The sequence below is a fragment of the Neomonachus schauinslandi genome, chromosome 14, assembly GCF_002201575.2.
Source record: "Neomonachus schauinslandi chromosome 14, ASM220157v2, whole genome shotgun sequence".
In the NCBI taxonomy this organism is placed as follows: Eukaryota; Metazoa; Chordata; class Mammalia; order Carnivora; family Phocidae; genus Neomonachus; species Neomonachus schauinslandi.
In genome coordinates this window covers 46,696,954-46,717,631 of record NC_058416.1, presented here as the reverse complement: position 1 = coordinate 46,717,631, position 20,678 = coordinate 46,696,954, and the positions used below count along the sequence as shown (strand labels likewise).

Below are 20,678 nucleotides of genomic sequence, written 5' to 3'. Positions count from 1 at the left end.
CCAACCATATCAATAACAATATTAAGTACAAATTCATTAAACACTTTAAGATTTTACTTTTAAGTAATCCCTATACCCAACATGGGGCTCAAACTCACAACCCCTAGACCAAAAGTCACACTCTCCACTGAATAATCCAGCCAGGCGCCCCTCATTAAACATTCCTATCACAAGGCAGAGGTTGTCAAACTGGATAAAAATACCAGATACTGGGGTGCCTGGGTGGCTCAGTCGTTAAGCGTCTGCCTTCGGCTCAGGTCATGATCCCAGAGTCCTGGGATCGAGCCCCGCATCGGGCTCCCTGCTCGGTGGGAAGCCTGCTTCTCCCTCTCCCACTCCCCCTGCTTGTGTTCCCTCTCTCGCTGTATCTCTCTCTGTCAAATAAATAAATAAAATCTTAAAAAAAAAAAAAAATACCTGATACAACTGTATGCTCTCTGTAAGAGACTTTAGATTGACACACATAAATAGGCTGAAAGCAAAAGAATGGAAAAAGGTATACAAAGCAAACAGTACCCATATGAGAGCTGGAGTGACTATAGTGATTGTTATGGACTAAACTGTGTCCTTCCCAAATTCATATGTGGAAGCCTCAACCCTCAATGAGACTATTTGTAAATAGGGCCTTTAAAGAGGAAATTAAGATTAAATGAGATCACAAGAGTGGGGCCCTAATTCAGTAAGACTGGTATCCTTAATAAGAGGAAGAGAAGCCAGGGATGCTTGCACACAAAGAAAAGCCATGAGAGAGCTGCAAGAAGGCAGCTATCTGCAAACCAAAGAGAAAGGCCTCAGGAGAAATCTTTCCTACACATCAGAGCTTAAACTATAAAATTCATAAGGAAACATAAGGGTAAAACTTCAAAGCAGTGGACTTGGCAATGATTTCTTGGACATAACACCAAAAGCACAAGTGACAAAAGAAAAAAGAGATAAATTGGACTGTATCAAAATTAAAAACTTCTATCAAAGGGCACTATCAACAGAGTGTAAAGACAACCCACAGAATGGGAGAAAATATTTGCAAATCATATACTGATAAGGGTTAATATCCAGAATATACAAAGAATTCCTACAACTCAACACCAACAAAAAGCCAAACAGGCCAGTTAAAAAATGGGCAAAGGACTTAAAAGAGATTATTTCTCCAAAAACAATATATGATACCCAAGAAGCACTTGAGAAGATCCTCAACATCACCAGTCATTACAGAAATGCAAATCAAGCTGCAATTAGATACCACCTCACACTCATTAGATGCTCAATATTAAAAAAAAAAAAAAAAAAAGGAAAGAAGTGCTGATGAGGATATGGAGAAAGTGAAACTGGAACCCTTGCACACTGTTGGTGTGAACATAAAATGGGGCAGCTGCTATAGAGAACAGCAGGGAAATTCCTCAAAAAGTTAAAAATAGAACTACCACATCATTCAGCAATTCCACTTCTAGGTCTATATCCAAAAGAATTGAAAGCAGGATCTTGAAGAGATATTTGTACATCTGCGTTCACTGCATCATTATTCACAATCACCAAGAGGTGGAAGCAATTCAAATACCCACTGACGAATGCGTAAAGAAATGTGGTCTATACCTACAATGGAATATTATTTAGCCTTAAAAAAGAAATCTTGTCACATATTACAGCATGGATGAATCTTGAGGATATCAGACTAAGTGAACTAAGGCAGTCATAAAAAGACATATACTGTATGATTCCACTTGGAAGAGGTGTCTAAAGTAGTCAAACTCCTAGAAACAAAACATCAAAACAATGGTTTGAGAGGCACTGGGGGTTGGGGAAATAGGCAGTTAGTTGCTCAATGGATACGGTTCCACTTTTGCTAGATGAAAGTTCCAGAGATCTGGTGCACAACAAAGTAAATACAGTACAAGCTACTGAATTGTACCCTTAAAAATGGTTAAAATAGTAAATTTTACGTTATGTGCTTTTTTACCACAACTAAATTTTTTCAAAAAGGAAAGAAATTGTGACCCATGCTGTAACATGGATGAACCTTGAGGGTATTATACTAAGTGAAATAAGCCAGTCACAGAAGGACAAATATTGCCTCTTTCTACTTATCCGAGGTACCTAGCAAGGTCAAATTCCTAGAAACAGAATGTAGAGTGGGGACAGCCAGGGCCTGGGAATAGAGAGGAGTGGAACTAGTGACCGAAGGGCATGGAGTTTTAGTTCGGGAAGATCACGAGTTCTGGAAATGAATGTGCTGGTAGCTGCAACTGCACAATGAAGAAAACTAAGAAACTGACAGCTGGAGCACTCATATTAGGAAAAGATCTCAAGTCAATAACCTAAGCTTCTACCTCAAGAAACTACAAAGTAAACAGAGTGCTTTACAGCCATCACACAGTGAATGCTCAGTAGCTTGTGTTGATATGTGACTCCTAAATGTAAGCTTTAAGCAGACGTTTACAGAAGAAACACAAATTATGAAACAAGGTGAGGGCTAACACAGCAGGAGCTAACCAATTCCACAGAAGTTAAAGAGCAAGAAATTTTAAAAGGGCAAGTGGAGCAACTTGTTTGTTTTTCGATTTAAGGCAGACAAGAATGAGATAAAGGGCCAACTGAGGAAAAAGCTTGGTATTAAGTAGATGTGTCTACGGCAGGAACAGAAGAGAATGGCCAGGATTGCACTGAAAGAGAAAACAAGATGACACAGGTAAGATGAGAGAGAGGACCCTGGCCCTCTGGTCCACTGTGTAAGGAGCACAGGGTGGGAGGACACTGAGGGGCCGGCTGTGTAATTAGGTGGTACTGCTGGGGAATGGGCCACATCTGTGACTCCCCAAGGGGAACACCTGGTCTTCTGGGGGTGTTTGCCCTGAGAAAGGAAGGTGCCATGCTCTAAAGAGCAGATGGACTGCCGCAACATGTTGACAACTCTAAAGGATGGGAAGTAGGAAATAAGAAAGCACGTCTAGGCTCCAGTCTTAGACTAATCTCTAAAGAGAAGAAACTCCTTTTTTCTCCTGGTTAGTAAAAGTATAAACAGTGAACCTAGAAAACCCAAGAATCCCAATTTTGATGCAGGCTTTAAATTTTAAAACCAGAAAGACTTTCATTATCCCTATTTACCCACGTATAAATACACAGATATATGTACGACATACATACATCTGTGTATATATACACATGCACATAATGTGAATATACATACATACACATACAAAAATGTCAAAGGCTCTTTATGTTTTCAGGTAACTCAGCTCTCATCCACAACATGTGGAAATAAAAATTGATTATATTTTTAAAACAGATATTCCACAATTTTACTTGTTCTCAAGTAAAAACATGTACAAATGCCTTCTACCCCCAAGATTTTACAAGGCAGCTTTATAAAAATAATTTGGGTCAATCACTTGCAAAACTAATTTCATGGTTTGAGCAAAAGATGCATGTGTCATCCTACCGTGCATACTGCTTGAGTTAGGTGCTTGCATCCCTGGCGATAAATATTACGGACTGCATCAGGCCTTCAAAATAAATATTAAATTATCAAGACAAAAGGAAGAGAGGTAAGTGAAACTTTCAATCTTTCAAAATTTAGATAATGAAATTTAATAAGTATCAGGATAATACTTACTGTTTCCTATACCATGAAAGGACTCCATGTTCTAACACTACCCAGAATAACCTCCAGCCAAAAAATCTTGAACTCTAAGGGAAAAATTGGCAAAGATTTTCCAAGCTGACACATCTAGATTCAAATACCTGACTGATAAAAAGTACGTTATGACAGTTCTATCGTTGTCTTTCATCTAGATAGTACTATTGAACATTAAAAAATGATCAAATATGGGGGCTCCTGGGTGGCTCAGTTGGTTAAGAGTCTGCCTTTGGCTCAGGTTATGATCTCAGGGTCCTGCGATCAAGCCCCGCATTGGGCTCCTTGCTCAGCAGGGAGCCTGCTTCTCCCTCTCTCTCTGCTTGTTGCTCCCCCTTGCTTGTGCTCTATCAAATAAATAAAATCTTTTAAAAAGTTTAAAAAAATTTTTAAAAAGTATCAAACATGAACTAAGGTACTCAGTGCAGTAATGAAAACGTTTTATCACTACAGAGGGACAGGAATAGAAGAAATGCCATACCAATAAGACCAACAATGAACACTGCTTATAGTTCTGACAATATTGTTCAGGGGTATTATGGGAAGATTTTCAATTGTGGACTTCAAAGTCTGGAATGAAACACTAAATAAAGAGTATTCTGATTTTATACAATATAAACATACTTGTGCATAAATATATAGAGGGAGTGCTTGCAAGTGCAAAAGAAAATGCATGCTCTAAAATAATTCTAGAAAATAACAACTCCAATGTGAATTTTTAGAACCAGATTTTATATGTGTGCTGTGACAATTCAAGTATTAAATTTCCTAATAAGTCCTCCCTACTTCAATATTCATAACAAAAAACATTGTAATTCTCTGATTAAGGAAAAAAATATGTTCTCCCACTCTGTTCTGTATAAGCTTGTCACCTAAAAGTGTCAGACCATCAACACAAAGGACAGCAATTGCTACAATAAATGGAAGCCTAATGAATTCCAGCACTACAGAAAATGGTTAATGTTGTCAGATCCAAGAAAGATTAAGTCAGAAATAATTTTTAAATTTTTAAAAAATTTTATATGAGAGTGAGCATGAGAGCGAGAGCACAAGCAGGGGGAGGGGCAGATGGAGAAGCAGACTCCTGCTGAGCAGGGAGCCTGATGCCGGACTCGATCCCAGGACCCCGGGACCATGATCCAAGCCTAAGGCAGACGCCCAACTGACTGAGCCACCAGGCACCCTTTAAATTATTATTTTAACAAAAATGGAGCACCTGAGAATTCTTTCCAGTTTTATAAATAAAATATCCCAGCCTACCTTCCAGAGAGGGCCTTCATATCGTTTCAACACTTTGTAGACAACCTGTTAAAAAATGTTCTCATAAAAAATGCCATCTATATATTTCAAGAATTCAAAATCTTTTTCTAAAAAGGATCATATGGAAGTAGTCCGTTACTACATACCTTATTACCGATAAGAATGTGTTTCATTTCAGCACCCTGGGCAAGGTCAAGGGGTTTCTGATCTGTGTAAAAACAAGGAAAGAAAGAAATCAAGAGCTTAATTGTATATAAAACAGATGCTACTACAGCACATAATATTCTTTAATTATTCCAACAACCACAGCTTTTTCTTCTCCTCCCAAGTTACCCACCTGAAGCTGCCATCTCAACTCTTTCTGGCCCCCATTTTGGTAGCTAACTATTAAGCCAGCAAGCAAGATTAACTTTAGAACACTCTGTAGAGGTTCTGTGATCCTTCAAGTCATCTTATTTTAAAATCATTGCATTAGCTTCCCATTACTGCTATAGCAAAGTACCATAAACTTAGTGGCTTCAAACAGTACAAACGAATTCTTCTATAGTTGGGGAGCTCAGAAGTCCAAAATCAGTTTCACTGGAGCCAAAATCAAGGTGTAGATGGGGTCTCACCCGTTCTGGAGGCTCTAGGGGACAATCTATTTCCTTGCCCCTATCTAGTTTCTGGAAGCCATCTGTTGATTTGTGGTCCCATCTTCAAAGCACATCACTGCAACCGTGGCTGCCATCCTCCCAGTAAGGACAACTGTGATTACATGGGGCCCACCTGGATAGCTCAGGATTATCTCCCTATCTCAAGATACTTAACTAATCACATCTTTAAGGGAGCCATTACTTGGCCTACCATAGCCACTCTTAAGCTGCTTCACCAGAGAACAGGTAGCAGAGAAAGCTCACAAGCTAAGAGCGTGATGGTCCACAATTGAGGACAAAAGAAAAAAGTGATAATGGAGAATGAAACCAGTAAGGCATTATGGGAACTTTTGTAACGTTATACATGCGAGCACTAGATGTTTTGCTGAACAAAAACAGAATTTGTTAAAGTTACTTTTTTGAGTTCTGAAGTGAGCAGGCCACTGTATGAAGCAAGCTAGCCAAAAAAAAAAAAAAGTAATCTCCTAACCTGGGAGTAGAGAATGGCACTTTCAAAGTAACATACCTAACTGGAACTCGGTTTAATGTAATATATTCTATCAAATAAACTTACTTTGTTTGTAAATTTAAATTCAAGTTAGTTAACATATAGTGTAGTATTGGTTTTAGGAGAATTTAGTGATTCATTACATACATACAACACCCAGTGCTCATCACAAGTGCCCTCCTTAATGCCCATCACCCATTTAGCCCATTTACCTGTCAACCTCCCCTCCAGCAACCCTGTTTGTTCTCTATAGTTGAGTCTCTTATAGTTTACCTCCCTGTTTTTAACTTTTATTTTTCCTTCCTTTCCCCTATGTTCATCTGTTTTGTTTCTTAAATGCCACATGAGTGAAATCGTATTTGTCTTTCTGACTTATTTCATTTAGCATAATACATTCTAGTTCCATTCATGATGTTGCAAATGGCAAGACTTCATTCTTTTTGATAGCTGATCAAATAACCTTTTTATAAATACCAAACACTGGCTGTGGTGTTAGGCAGCTTTTTGCATGAAGTTCTCCTAATGAGGATCTACTATGCACCAACTAATATTTTAGGCACTGGGGATTCAGCAGTGAACATGACAGAAAAAATCGGGGCGGGGGGGCAGGGTAGCATGGAAAAAGAGAAAAAGATAGTAAATCAATAAAAATTACATGGTAGAGGCGCACCTGGGTGGCTCAATTAGTTAGGCATCCAGTTTTTCTTTTTTATTCTTATGTTAATCCCCTACATTACATCATTAGTTTTAGATGAAGTGTTCCATGATTCATTGTTTGTGCATAACACCCAGTGCTCCATGCAAAATGTGCCCTCCTCAATACCCACCACCAGGCTAACCCATCCTCCCACCCCCCTCCCCTCTAGAACCCTCAGTTTGTTTTTCAGAGTCCATCGTCTCTCATGGTTCGTCTACCCCTCCCGATTTCCCCCGCTTCATTCTTCCCCTCCCGCTACCTTCTTTTTTTCTTAACATATATTGCATTATTTGTTTCAGAGGTACAGATATGAGATTCAACAGTCTTGCACAATTCACAGCGCTTACCAGAGCACATACCCTCCCCAGTGTCTATCTCCCAGTCACCCCATCCCTCCCACCCCACCCCCCACTCCAGCAACCCTCAGTTTGTTTCCTGCAATTAAGAATTCCTCATATCAGTGAGATCAGATGATACATGTCTTTCTCTGTTTGACTTACTTGACTCAACATAATACCCTCCAGTTCCATCCACGTCGTTGCAAATGGCAAGATCTCATTCCTTTTGATGGCTGCATAATATTCCATTGTATATATATATATATATATATATATATATATATATATATATACACCACACCTTCTTTATCCATTCATCTGTCGATGGACATCTTGGCTCTTTCCACAGTTTGGCTATTGTAGACATTGCTGCTATAAACATCGGGGTGCACGTACCCTTTCTGATCCCTACTTTTGTATCTTTGGGGTAAATACCCAGTAGTGCAATTGCTGGATCATATGGTAGCTCTATTTTCAACTTTTTGAGGAACCTCCATACAGTTTTCCAGAGTGGCTGCACCAGCTTGCATTCCCACCAACAGTGTAGGAGGGTTCCCCTTTCTCCGCATCCTCGCCAACATCTGTCGTTTCCTGACTTGTTCATTTTAGCCATTCTGACTGGTGTGAGGTGGTATCTGATTGAGGTTTTGATTTGGATTTCCCTGATGCCGAGCGATGTTGAGCACTTTTTCATGTGTCTGTTGGCCATATGGATGTCTTCTTTGGAAAAATGTCTGTGCATGTCTTCTGCCCATTTCTTGATTGGATTATTTGTTCTTTGGGTGTTGAGTTTGATGAGTTCCTTATAGATTTTGGATACTAGCCCTTTATCTGATATGTCATTTGCAAATATCTTCTCCCATTCTGTCGGTTGTCTTTTGGTTTTGTTGACTGTTTCCTTTGCTTTGCAAAAGCTTTTTATCTTGATGAAGTCCCAATAGTTCATTTTTGCCCTTGCTTCCCTTGCCTTTGGCGATGTTTCTAGGAAGAAGTTGCTTTGGCTGAGGTCAAAGAGGTTGCTGCCTGTGTTCTCCTTTAGGATTTTGATGGACTCCTGTCTCACATTGAGGTCTTTCAACCATTTGGAGTCTATTTTTGTGTGTGGTGTAAGGAAATGGTCCAGTTTCATTCTTCTGCATGTGGCTATCCAATTTTCCCAACACCATTTGTTGAAGAGACTGTCTTTGTTCCATTGGACATTCTTTCCTGCTTTGTCAAAGATGAGTTGACCATAGAGTTGAGGGTCCATTTCGGGGCTCTCTATTCTGTTCCATTGATCTATGTGTCTGTTTTTGTGCCAGTACCATGCTGTCTTGATGATGACAGCTTTGTAATAGAGCTGGAAGTCTGGAATTGTGATGCCGCCGGCTTTGCTTTTCTTTTTCAACATTCCTCTGGCTATGCGGGGTCTTTTCTGGTTCCATACAAATTTTAGGATGATTTGGGGGCATCTGGGTGGCTCAGTTGGTTAAGCGGCTGCTTTCAGCTCAGGTCATGATCCTGGAGTCCCAGGATCGAGCCCCGCGTCGGGCTCCCTGCTCAGCAGGGAGTCTGCTTCTCCCTCTGACCCTCCTCCCTCTCATGCTCTCTCTCATTCTCTCTCTCAAATAAATAAAAATCTTAAAAAAAAAAAATTTTAGGATGATTTGTTCCATTTCTTTGAAAAAAGTGGATGGTATTTTGATGTGGATTGCATTGAATGTGTAGATTGCTCTAGGTAGCATTGACATCTTCACAATATTTGTTCTTCCAATCCATGAGCATGGAACGTTTTTCCATTTCTTTGTGTCTTCCTCAATTTCTTTCATGAGTATTTTATAGTTTTCTGAGTACAGATCCTTTGTCTCTTTGGTTAGATTTATTCCTAGGTATCTTATGGTTTTGGGTGCAATTGTAAATGGGATCGACTCCTTCATTTCTTTCTTCTGTCTTGTTGTTGGTGTATAGGAATGCCACTGACTTCTGTGCATTGATTTTATATCCTGCCACTTTACTGAATTCCTGTATGAGTTCTAGCAGTTTTGGGGTGGAGTCTTTGGGGTTTTCCACATAAAGTATCATATCATCTGCAAAGAGTGAGAGTTTGACTTCTTCTTTGCCGATTTGGATGCCTTTTCTTTCTTTTTGTTGTCTGATTGCTGTGGCTAGGACTTCTAGTACTATGTTGAATAGCAGTGGTGATAGTGGACATCCCTGCCGCGTTCCTGACCTTAGGGGGAAAGCTCTGTTTTTCCCCATTGAGAATGATATTTGCTGTAGGTTTTTCATAGATGGCTTTTATGATATTGAGGTATGTACCCTCTATGCCTATCCTCTGAAGAGTTTTGATCAAGAAAGGATGCTGTACTTTGTCAAAAGCTTTTTCTGCATCTATTGAGAGGATCATGATTCTTGTTCTTTCTTTTGTTAATGTATTGTATCACATTGATTGATTTGCGGATGTTGAACCAACCTTACAGCCCAGGGATAAATCCCACTTGGTCGTGGTGAATAATCCTTTTAATGTACTGTTGGATCCTATTGGCTAGTATTTTGGTGAGAATTTTTGCATCCATGCTCATCAGGGATATTGGCCTGTAATTCTCCTTTTTGATGGGGTCTTTGTCTGGTTTTGGGATCAAGGTAATGCTGGCCTCATAAAATGAGTCTGTAAGTTTTCCTTCCATTTCTATTTTTTGGAACAGTTTCAGAAGAATAGGTATTAATTCTTCTTGAAATGTTTGGTAGAATTCCCCTGGGAAGCCATCTGGCCCTGGGCTTTTGTTTTTTGGGAGATTTTTGATGACTGCTTCAATTTCCTGAGTGGTTATAGGTCTGTTCAGGTTTTCTATTTCTTCCTGGTTCAGTTTTGGTAGTTGATACATCTCTAGGAATGCATCCATTTCTTCCAGGTTATCTAATTTGCTGGCATAGAGTTGCTCATAATATGTTCTTATAATTGTTTGTATTTCTTTGGTGTTGGTTGTGATCTCTCCTCTTTCATTCATGATTTTGTTGATTTGGGTCATTTCTCTTTTCTTTTTGATAAGTCTGGCCAGGGGTTTATCAATCTTGTTAATTCTTTCAAAGAACCAGCTCCTAGTTTCATTGATCTGTTCTACTGTTCTTTTAGTTTCTATTTCATTGATTTCTGCTCTGATCTTTATTATTTCTCTTCTCCTGCTGGGTTTAGGCTTTATTTGCTGTTCTTTCTCCAGCTCCTTTAGGTGTAGGGTTAGGTTGTATACTTGAGACCTTTCTTGTTTCTTGAGAAAGGCTTGTATTGCTATATACTTTCCTCTTAGGACTGCCTTTGCTGCATCCCAAAGATTTTGAATAGTTGTGTTTTCATTTTCATTGGTTTCCATGAATTTTTTTAATTCTTCTTTAATTTCCTGGTTGACCCATTCATTCTTCAGTAGGATGCTCTTTAGCCTCCATGTATTTGAGTTCTTTCCGACCTTCCTCTTGTGATTGAGTTCTAGTTTCAAAGCATTGTGGTCTGAAAATAGGCAGGGAATGATCCCAATCTTTTGGTACCGGTTGAGACCTGATTTATGACCTAGGATGTGATCTATTCTGGAGAATGTTCCATGGGCACTAGAAAAGAATGTGTATTCTGTTGCTTTGGGATGGAATGTTCTGAATATGTCTGTGAAGTCCACTTGGTCCAGTGTGTCATTTAAAGTCTTTATTTCCTTGTTGATCTTTTGCTTAGATGATCTGTCCATTTCAGTGAGGGGGGTGTTAAAGTCCCCCACTATTATTGTATTGTTGTCGATGTGTTTCTTTGCTTTTGTTATTAATTGCCTTATATAATTGGCTGCTCCCATGTTAGGGGCATAGACATTTACAATTGTTAGATCTTCTTGTTGGATAGATCCTTTAAGTAGGATATAATGTCCTTCCTCATCTCTTATTACAGTCTTTGGTTTAAAATCTAATTTGTCTGATATAAGGATTGCCACCCCAGCTTTCTTTTGGTGTCCATTAGCATGGTAAATGGTTTTCCACCCCCTCACTTTCAATCTGGGGGTGTCTTTGGGTCTAAAATGAGTCTCTTGCAGACAGCATATCGATGGGTCTTGTTTTTTAATCCAGTCTGATAGCCTGTGTCTTTTGATTGGGGCATTTAGCCCATTTACATTCAGGGTAACTATTGAAAGATAGGAATTTAGTGCCATTGTATTGCCTGTAAGGGGACTGTTACCGTATATTGTCTGTGTTCCTTTCTGGTCTATCTTGCTTTTAGGCTCTCTCCTTGCTTAGAGGACCCCTTTCAAGATTTCCTGTAGGGCTGGTTTTGTGTTTGCAAATTCCTTTAGTTTTTGTTTGTCCTGGAAGCTTTTTCTCTCTCCTTCAATTTTCAATGACAGCCTAGCTGGATATAGTATTCTTGGCTGCATATTTTTCTCATTTAGTGCTCTGAATATATCCTGCCAGTCCTTTCTGGCCTGCCAGGTCTCTGTGGATAGGTCTGTTGCCAGTCTAATGTTTCTACCCTTGTAGGTTACATATCTCTTCTCCCGAGCTGCTTTCAGGATTTTCTCTTTGTCTCTGAGACTCGTAAGTTTTACTATTAGATGTCGGGGTGTTGACCTATTTTTATTGATTTTGAGAGGGGTTCTCTGTGCTTCCTGGATTTTGATGCCTGTTTCCTTCCCCAAATTAGGGAAGTTCTCTGCTATAATTTGCTCCATTATACCTTCTGCCCCTCTCTCTCTTTCTTCTTCTTCTGGGATCCCAATTATTCTAATGTTGTTTCGTCTTATGGTATCACTTATCTCTCGAATTCTGCCCTCGTGATCCAGTAGTTGTTTATCCCTTTTTCTCAGCTTATTTTCCATCATTTGGTCTTCTATATTACTGATTCTCTCTTCTGCCTCATTTATCCTAGCAGTTAGCGCCATTTTTTATTGCACCTCATTAATAGTCTTTTTGATTTCTACTTGGTTAGATTTTAGTTCTTTTACTTCTCCAGAAAGGGTTTCTCTAATAACTTCCATATTTTTTTCAAGCCCAGCTAGTATCTTTAAAGTGATGATTCTAAACTCTAGATCTGACATCGTACTAATGTCCATATTGAGTAGGTCCCTGGCAGTCAGTACTACCTCTTGTTCTTTTTGTTGAGGTGATTTTTTTCCGTCTTTTCATTTTGTGCAGAGGAGAATAGATTAATGAGAGAACAAAATGCTAGCAGAGTAACAATGTCCCCAGAAAATATACTCTAAACAAATCAGAAAAGACCTGAAGCAGTGGAAAAAGAAATGGAGAGAAAAAAGAAAAAGAAAAAGATAAAAACAAACAACAACAAAATAAAAACCAGAATGTGATCAAATATGATCAGGCTGGTATATAGATCAGTGCCACACACTAGATTTGGGGTGTATTTTGGTCTTTTAGAAGAAAGTGCCTCCCAAAATTTTAAAGAAAGAAAAACTTATATATGTACAAAAATAAGGGTTGATATGATGAAGGGATGGAATATGACTGTAAAGATGAAAATTATAAAAAATTTTATAAAAGGAATTGATAAGAAGTTGTTTGAAAAAAGAAAGAGGATTAAAAAAAGAAAAAAAAAGGGAGAGAGTGTGATCACGCAGGGGAATAGAAAACACCTGTTTTCTGTTAGAAGAAACTATCTCAAAATTTTAAAGAGAGAACTTATATATATATGCCAAAAATACAGGTAACTACTATGAAGGCATAGAATATGACTCTAAAAATGAAAAATAAAAATGTTTTTTTTAAAAAAGGGATTGATAAGATGTTGGTTGAAAAAGGGAAAAAGAAAAATTCAAAAAAAAAAGACAGTTAAAAAAAAAAATTAACTTTGAAATTCAGACTAAAGAATCATGGGGAAAAGCCATGAATTCTATGTGCATTATTCCCCTAGCGCTGGAGTTCTGCCATTCTCATTGATCGATAAACTTGGTCTTGGCTGGCTGTTCTCGCTGATCTTCTGGGGAGGGGCCTGTTGCCGTGGTTTCCAAATGTCTTTGCCGGAGGAGGAATTGCCCCGCCCTTGCCCCCTCCCTGCTAAGTAATCTGCTCGGGTTTGCTCTCCGGAGCTTTTGTTCTCTGCGAGCTTTCTGTACAGCTTTGGAGGCGGAGAGTGAAAATGGCGGCCTCCCCATCTCCGCCCCGGAGGAGCCGAAAACTCAGGGCCCCGCTCCTCAGTGAGCCCCCAGAGAGAAGCCATCAGTCACTCCCGTCTCCCCGGTCTCCGGCCGCACTCCATGCTCACCCATCCTGTGACCGTGCGTTTCTCTCTGGCACCCGACCCCGGGTGGAGTCTCCAAACCCAGCAGATCCCTGCGGTGCACTCCCGCGCGGCTCCTCCCGGGGGAGGAAGGTGAGTCTCCCCGGATCTGCCGCTTGTTGGGTCCCTGCTGGAGGAGCAGTGGCCCGACTGTGCCGCGGATCACGGTTCATGGCAACCCTGACCTGAGAGACCGCGCCTCCGCTCCATCTCTGCAGCTGGCTTCCCTGCTCCGATACCTGGGAGCTCTGCCACACTCAGGCACCCCCAGTCTTTCTGTGACCCCGAGGGTCCTGAGACCACACTGTCCCGGAGGGTTCCACCCCCCGCTTAGCCACCAGAGTGACGTCCCTCAGCGGAGCCGACTTCTAAAAGTTCCGATTTTGTGCTCCGCGGCTCTATCACTTGCCAGAAGCGGCCGACGGAGGCCCCTCCCCCGCCGTCTATCCTCCCGACTATCGCCTCGGATTCACTTCTCCGCACGTCCTACCTTCCAGAAAGTGGTCGCTTTTCTGATGAGAGAGTTGTTGCTATTCTTTTCTTCGATCTCCTGTTGAGTTTGTAGGTGTTCAGAATGGTTTGATCCCTATCCAGCTGAATTCCTGAGAGGAGACGAAATCCAGGTCTCCTACTCCTCCACCATCTTGCTCCACCCCTCCAGGCATCTGGTTCTTGATTTTGGCCCAGGTCACGATCTCAGCCCTGCATTGATCTCAGGATCAACCCCTGCATCAGGCTCTGTGCTCAGCGGGGAGTCTGCTTTAGATTCTCTCTCTCCCTCCCCACCTCCCACCCAGCTCTCTAAAATAAATATTTTTTAAAAATTACATGGCAGATAATAAACCATGTTATGCTGATACTTTTTAAGTGAATGATATGATAGAGAATGACTAGGATACCACTTTAGACTGGAGACTGGGCAACTGATCAGGGTAGGCCTTTCTGAGGAAAAGGTGTTTAAATTGAAAGGAAAGATCCAGTCTTGAGAAAATATAGGGGAAGGGCATTTCAGTAGATGGAAGACTAAAAACAATTTACTGGGCAAGAGAGATAGAAGCCAGAAGCCACATCATGTCAGGGCTTTGTAGGTCAGACCTTTGTGAGTCAATACAGGGGTTTAGGTTATTTTAAATATGATGAAAAGCCACTGAAGGGTTTTAAGAAAAAGAGTAACATGATCTGACTTATGTTTAAAACCGTCAAAGTGTTAAAAAAAAATATTTAGAAGGGTAATAGGGGAAATGTGAACTACGGCTATTTGATGGTTTTGTAAAATTTTTACTAACACGATGTTATTGTAGCAATGTTTTTAACAGCTCTGTTGAGATATAATTCACATACCATATAATTCACCCATTTAAAGTGTACATTTCAGTGGTTTTCAGTATATTCAGAGCTGTGCAACCATCGTGTGGCTATAGTTTTTTCTAAAGAAGCCTTATCTTTTATAAATATACTGAAATATATTTTTTAAAGATTTTATTAAGTAATCTTTACACCCAACATAGAGCTCAAACTCACAACCCTGAGATCAAGAGTCACATGCTCGACTGACTGAGCCAGCCAGGTGCCCCTATGCTGAAATATTTATACACAAAATAACATAATAACAGGAGAGTGGCCAGTTTTGAGAATTCCTGAAGGAGAGTGAAGAGCACATCAATTAATTATACTATTTTTAAGCTTTGATAACTTCCATAATAAAAACATTCTTTAAAAGATTACCATGGCTACGGTGTGGAAAATGCCTTGTAAATGTGGGCAAGAGAAAAGCAGAGAGAACAGTTACGAAGCAATAGCGATAGTCCAGGTGAAAGGTAACAGTGGTTTGGACTGGAGTTAGCCATAGACAAAATGGAGACAGGAAAATACAGAGAGAAGTTTAAGGGTTTCAGATTTTAAAGGTAGATTTATAGGACTGCTAATGGGCAAAACTTGGACTAATTATTACTTTAGTGGGGAAAAAACTTTTTAAAGTGTTAACTGAGAAATTAATAGCCACTTCAAGTTTTCTAGCTAGCGTATAGGAAGAGGTCTTATAAAAAGGTCTGCCAACTGTTATTTTTATTCTATCTACAGGACACTTTTGAGAAATTATTCCTTTAGGCGAAGAGGAGGAGGACAGTGTGATTTCTTTCACAGAATTCTGCCCTACACCAAAAATAAATTCTGAACTCCTGCCAAGTAGCTGAAATTCCAGTACTGAGCCTTCATTTCTAGATTCAATGCCTAAAGTGCCTGACACACAGTAAGAATTAAATACATTTTGAACTGAATGAAATAGCCTCCCTACCCAGATGAGCACCATAACCAGTCAATTCAAAATTGTACATCTTTTATCAAACACAACAAAATAAAAACCAGGCATGATCCAATATTTAAATTTTTACATGATATAAATGTGTCCTTTAGTGAGAACACTAAATAAAAATGTCAACATTCCTCAAAGGAATTTATACAGAATGTAATTTCAATAACATACCAATGGTATATTTACTACACACCTAGAAGAAATTATTTTAAATGCCATCTCGGAGAATAAACAGGTAAGAATGTCAAAGATAACTGTCGAAAAAAGAAAAAAAAGGGCGCCTGGGTGGCTCAGTTGGTTAAGCGACTGCCTTCGGCTCAGGTCATGATCCTGGAGTCCCGGGATCGAGTCCCGCATCGGGCTCCCTGCTCGGCAGGGAGCCTGCTTCTCCCTCTGACCCTCCCCCCTCTCATGTGCTCTCTCTCTCATTCTCTCTGTCTCAAATCAATAATTAAAATCTTTAAAAAAAAAAAAAAAAAAAGAGAAACTTTATCAGATATTTACACATTATAAAAACAATCATTAAAAATGAGATACTTGCGGGCGCCTGGGTGGCTCAGTTGGTTAAGCGACTGCCTTCAGCTCAGGTCATGATCCTGGAGTCCCTGGATCGAGTCCCGCATCGGGCTTCCTGCTCGGCAGGGAGTCTGCATCTCCCTCTGACCCTCCCCCCTCTCATGTGCTCTCTCTCATTCTCTCTCTCTCTCAAATAAATAAAATCTTAAAAAAAAAAATGAGATACTTGCAAAAGAAGAGACAGATGAAGCAATGAAAGAGAACAGAAAACAAAAGAGCATAAATTCTTTTTTTTTTTTTTTAAGATTTTATTTATTTGAGACAGAGTGAGAGAGAGCCCAACCTGGGGGAGGGAGAGGGAGAATAATAAAAGGTAGGAGAAAGGCATAAACAATGGACAAGGAAAGATTGCTCGATGAAGGGTATAAAGATAGGTGATTAGCAATTTGAGAGTCTCACATCCTAACACACACTCCTATATAAACGTTGCTACTCGAAACCCTGCAAAAACAGGGCTGGGCCTCTGGCTATTTTCCCGAATTTACCCCTCTCCCCCGACTTGCCCTGCCCTAGACACCCTGACAGCTTTCTTCTTTAAATATGCCAAGTGCTCTCCCACCCCAGAGCTTTTTTTTTTTTTTTTTTTAATTTAGAAGATTTTTTTTTTTTAAGATTTTATTTATTTATTTGAGAGAGAGAGAATGAGAGAGCACATGAGAGGGGGGAGGGTCAGAGGGAGAAGCAGACCCCCTGCCGAGCAGGGAGCCCGATGCGGGACTCGATCCAGGGACTCCAGGATCATGACCTGAGCCGAAGGCAGTCGCTTAACCAACTGAGCCACCCAGGCACCCCCACCCCAGAGCTTTTACACTTGCTTGCCCTTGGTTTTCAATGCTCTTCTGCCAGATATCCTCAGGCCTCACTCCTTAACTCAGCTCTGTGCTCACAGAGGCCTTCACTTACATGCTTTCCAAAACAACGGCGCCCCCACCCCCCACGTCATCACTCTCTATCCCCTTCGTCTTGTTTTATTTTTCTGCACCTCACTGCCTGACATTATATGTGTATTTACATTTTATCTATCTCCTCCCACTAGGACATAAGCTCTGAAAGTGTGGGGACTGTCAGGTTTTGTTGGCTGTTGGATCCCCAGCACCTACAATAGTTCTTGGCACACAGCAGAGGCTCAGCATTTGCTTAATGAATGTGATTACAGATAAGCTAGGAGATATCAAATATTTACCAAATCTTGACTTAAGTCTAGAAGTGTTCAAAGAAATCAAAGACAAGGATCAACAAATTTGAATAAAAATGTAATGTAAAAATTAGAAAGTTTTTTTAAAAAAACTGGGGAAATTTAGTAGTAGAAAAACAGATAATCATTGTCCATATCATTGGAGTTTTGGGTGGTAAATTATATCCATGGGAAATACTATCCAGAAGGTGAGCCAAGAAAACTATGCTTCTGGAGACAATATGGAAAAATTGTTGATACTTGATAAAAAAGTACGAGTTTAATATGTCAGCTCTATTTACAAGCCATAAAACAGAAGGAGTAGACACTTTGAGGCATTTGCCAACCCTCACTCTTTCACCAGTGTCTGAGCACTGCTCTTTCCACACCCTGTGGGGGAGACGTAGCAGCCATGGTTGCACCATAAGGCCCTGCCCCAGAGTTCCAGCTATCTGTATCAGAGGCAGGCCCCAAACACAGTGGGTGCCATTGGATTATCTCCCACTGAAATTTAAAACTGAGGTTAGGAAATCCTGGTCTACCGAATGGAGTTCAGGGCAGTCATCTTCCAGCATGTATAATGGAAAACTGATCTGCTAAGAGAAAGAAATGAGAGATCAAGCATTGAGAGAAGGATACACATACAATGAGTGGTAGCCTTCTTGATTCCTAATAGCTCCTGGTTCCTGATTCTATCCCTTCTGATGCCTACTTTGTAATACCATGAAATAACTCTGTATTCTGATATTAGTAATATATGACCTTCCTTTTGCCTATACTCTTGAGTTAGTATTTATTATTTTAAACTTAAAAAAAAAAATTTGGGGGGGCGCCTGGGTGGCTCAGATGGTTAAGCATCTGCCTTCAACTCAGGTCATGATCCCAAAGTCCTGGGATCGAGCCCCACATTGGGCTCCTGGCTCAGCGGGGAGCCTGCTTCTCCTTCTCCCTCTGCCTCTCTCCCTGCTCATGCTGTCTCTCTCTCTCTGTGTGTCTCAAATGAATAAATTAAAAAAAAAAAATTTAAAAAAAATAAATTAAAATAAATTTTTTTTAAAGTAGGCTTCATACCCAGTGTAGAACCCACTGCAGGGCTTGAACTCATGATCCTCAGATCAGACCCGAACTGAGATCAAGAGTCAGATGCCCAACTGGCTGAGCCATCCAGGCGACCCCATTATTTTAAACTTTTTTAAAAAGTTTGGTCTACCAGAGAATAATAACTAATGATTAAAAGCTAAGTGTTTATGGGTATTTGGGTCATAGGTGATTCCACTTTGTGGGTGCCTTCATTTTCTTCATTTTGAACGCTTGAGCATTAGTTTTGCAATTTTTAAAAAACTGTTCTAAAATAGGTATGAAAATAAGTGAGAAAGTTATACAATATGCCAAAGAAACAGACTATTTTAATAATTTTTTCTATAATGCAGATAGTAAGACTTAAAATACTTTCTCAGAAGGTAGCATCTTCACTTTTATCAAGAACACTTATAAACTATAGGGTTAAAGTATATTTAAACAATCATCAAATTTTTGATGTTTACAGGGACATTTCTTCAGACTGATATTCGCATGGGACTATTAATTCTTGTTACACTGGAATGCTTTTGGAATCTAAATTATGAAGGAATAACCATTATAAACCACCACCTAGAAGAACTATTCAAGTCTTTGGGAAATTGGTAAAGGCACTAGGAATCATACTGTTAACATCAATTTTTGGGGTACTGACTCTTTTGGCACTTTCATGATTCCTTCACTTAATTCCCAGGTAGGAAAATAACTTTAGTTCTTAACTAGTAATTAGTAGATAAAATTTAAATTATGTAACGTAGTTGCTCCCATTGCTCTGTAGTTCATAGAGCCCGCTAGGCAAGTCCTTTCCAGGTATCTGTACCCAACTTCCATTACGTTTATAAGTTTACCCTTCAGAAAAAGCCTGGAAAGACCACAAATACATGAAGGTTAAACAACATGCTACTAAATAATGAATGGGCCAACCAGGAAATCAAAGAAGAAATAAAAAATACATGGAAACATATGAAAATGAAAATATAACAGTCTAAAACCTTTGGGATGCAGCAAAAGCAGTCCTAAGAGGGAACTATATAGCAATACAGGTCTACCTCAAGAAGTAATAAAAATCTCACACAACCTAGCCTTACACCTAAAGGAGCTAGAAAAAGAACAAAGCCTAAAACCAACAGAAGGAAGGAAATAAAGATTAGAGCAGAAATAAATTATATAGAAACTAAAAAAACAATATAAAAGAAAAATCAATGAAACAAAGCTGGCTCTTCAAAAAATAGAAAAGATAAACCTACAGCCAGACTTATCAAAAAGAAAAAGGACCCAAATAAAATCACAAATGAGAGAAGAGAAATAACAAACACCAACACAGAAATACAATTATAAGATTATATTATGAAAAACTATATGCCAACAAACTGGACAACCTAGAAGAAATGGAGAAATTCCTAGAAACGTATCAACTACCAAAACTAAAACACTAAGAAATAGAAAACTTGAACAGACTGGTAACCAGCAAAGAAATTGAATCAGTAATCAAAAATCTCCTGGCTTCACAGGTGAATTTTACCAAACATTTAAAGAAGAGTTACTATCTATTCTTTTCAAATTATTCCAAAAAATAGAAAAGGAAAATTTCCAAATTCATTCTATGAGGCCAGCGTTACCCTGGTACCATAACCAGATAAAGACACCACTAAAAGAGAGACCCTAGAGGCCAGTATCACTGATGAACATGGATGTAAAAATGCTCAATAAAATACTAGCAAACTGAACCCTACAATACATTTAAAAAAAAAAAAATTCATCAAAAAAAACCATGATCAAGTGAATTTACTCCTGGGTTTGCAAGGGTAGTTCAATATTTGCAAATCAACATGATACATCACATTAGTAAAAGAAAGGATAAGAATCATGTGATCGTTTCAATAGATGCAGAAGAACATTTGACAAAATACAACAGCCATTCACGATAAAAATCCTCAACAAAGTAGGTTTAGAGGGAACCTACCTCAACATAAGAAAGGCTATATATGAAAAACCCACAGCTAATATCCTAAATAGGGAAATATTGAGAGTTTTCTTGATGGTAAGGAACAAGACAGGGATGTCCACTCTCAGCACTATTATTTACACAGTCCTGGAAGTCCTAGCCACAGCAATCAGACAACAAAAACAAATAAAAGGCATCCAAATTGGCAAGGAAGAACTTGCACTATTTGCAGATGACATGATACTATATATATAGAAAACCTTAAAGACTCTACTAAAAAAAAACTGC

At 39.4% G+C, this 20,678-nt stretch overlaps 1 protein-coding gene across 1 annotated transcript in view; it reads right to left on the bottom strand.

Moving 5' to 3' along the window:
- OSBPL1A (oxysterol binding protein like 1A) overlaps positions 1–20,678 on the bottom strand; it is a 212,774-nt gene that overhangs the window by 148,563 nt on the left and 43,533 nt on the right. Inside the window, exons 7-10 of the mRNA XM_021686066.2 lie at positions 5,035–5,096; positions 4,889–4,933; positions 3,608–3,681; positions 3,434–3,497 (exon numbers count right to left, since the gene is read on the bottom strand). Coding sequence (XP_021541741.1) covers positions 3,434–3,497; positions 3,608–3,681; positions 4,889–4,933; positions 5,035–5,096 — 245 coding nt within the window. The remainder of the gene's footprint in view (positions 1–3,433; positions 3,498–3,607; positions 3,682–4,888; positions 4,934–5,034; positions 5,097–20,678) is intronic.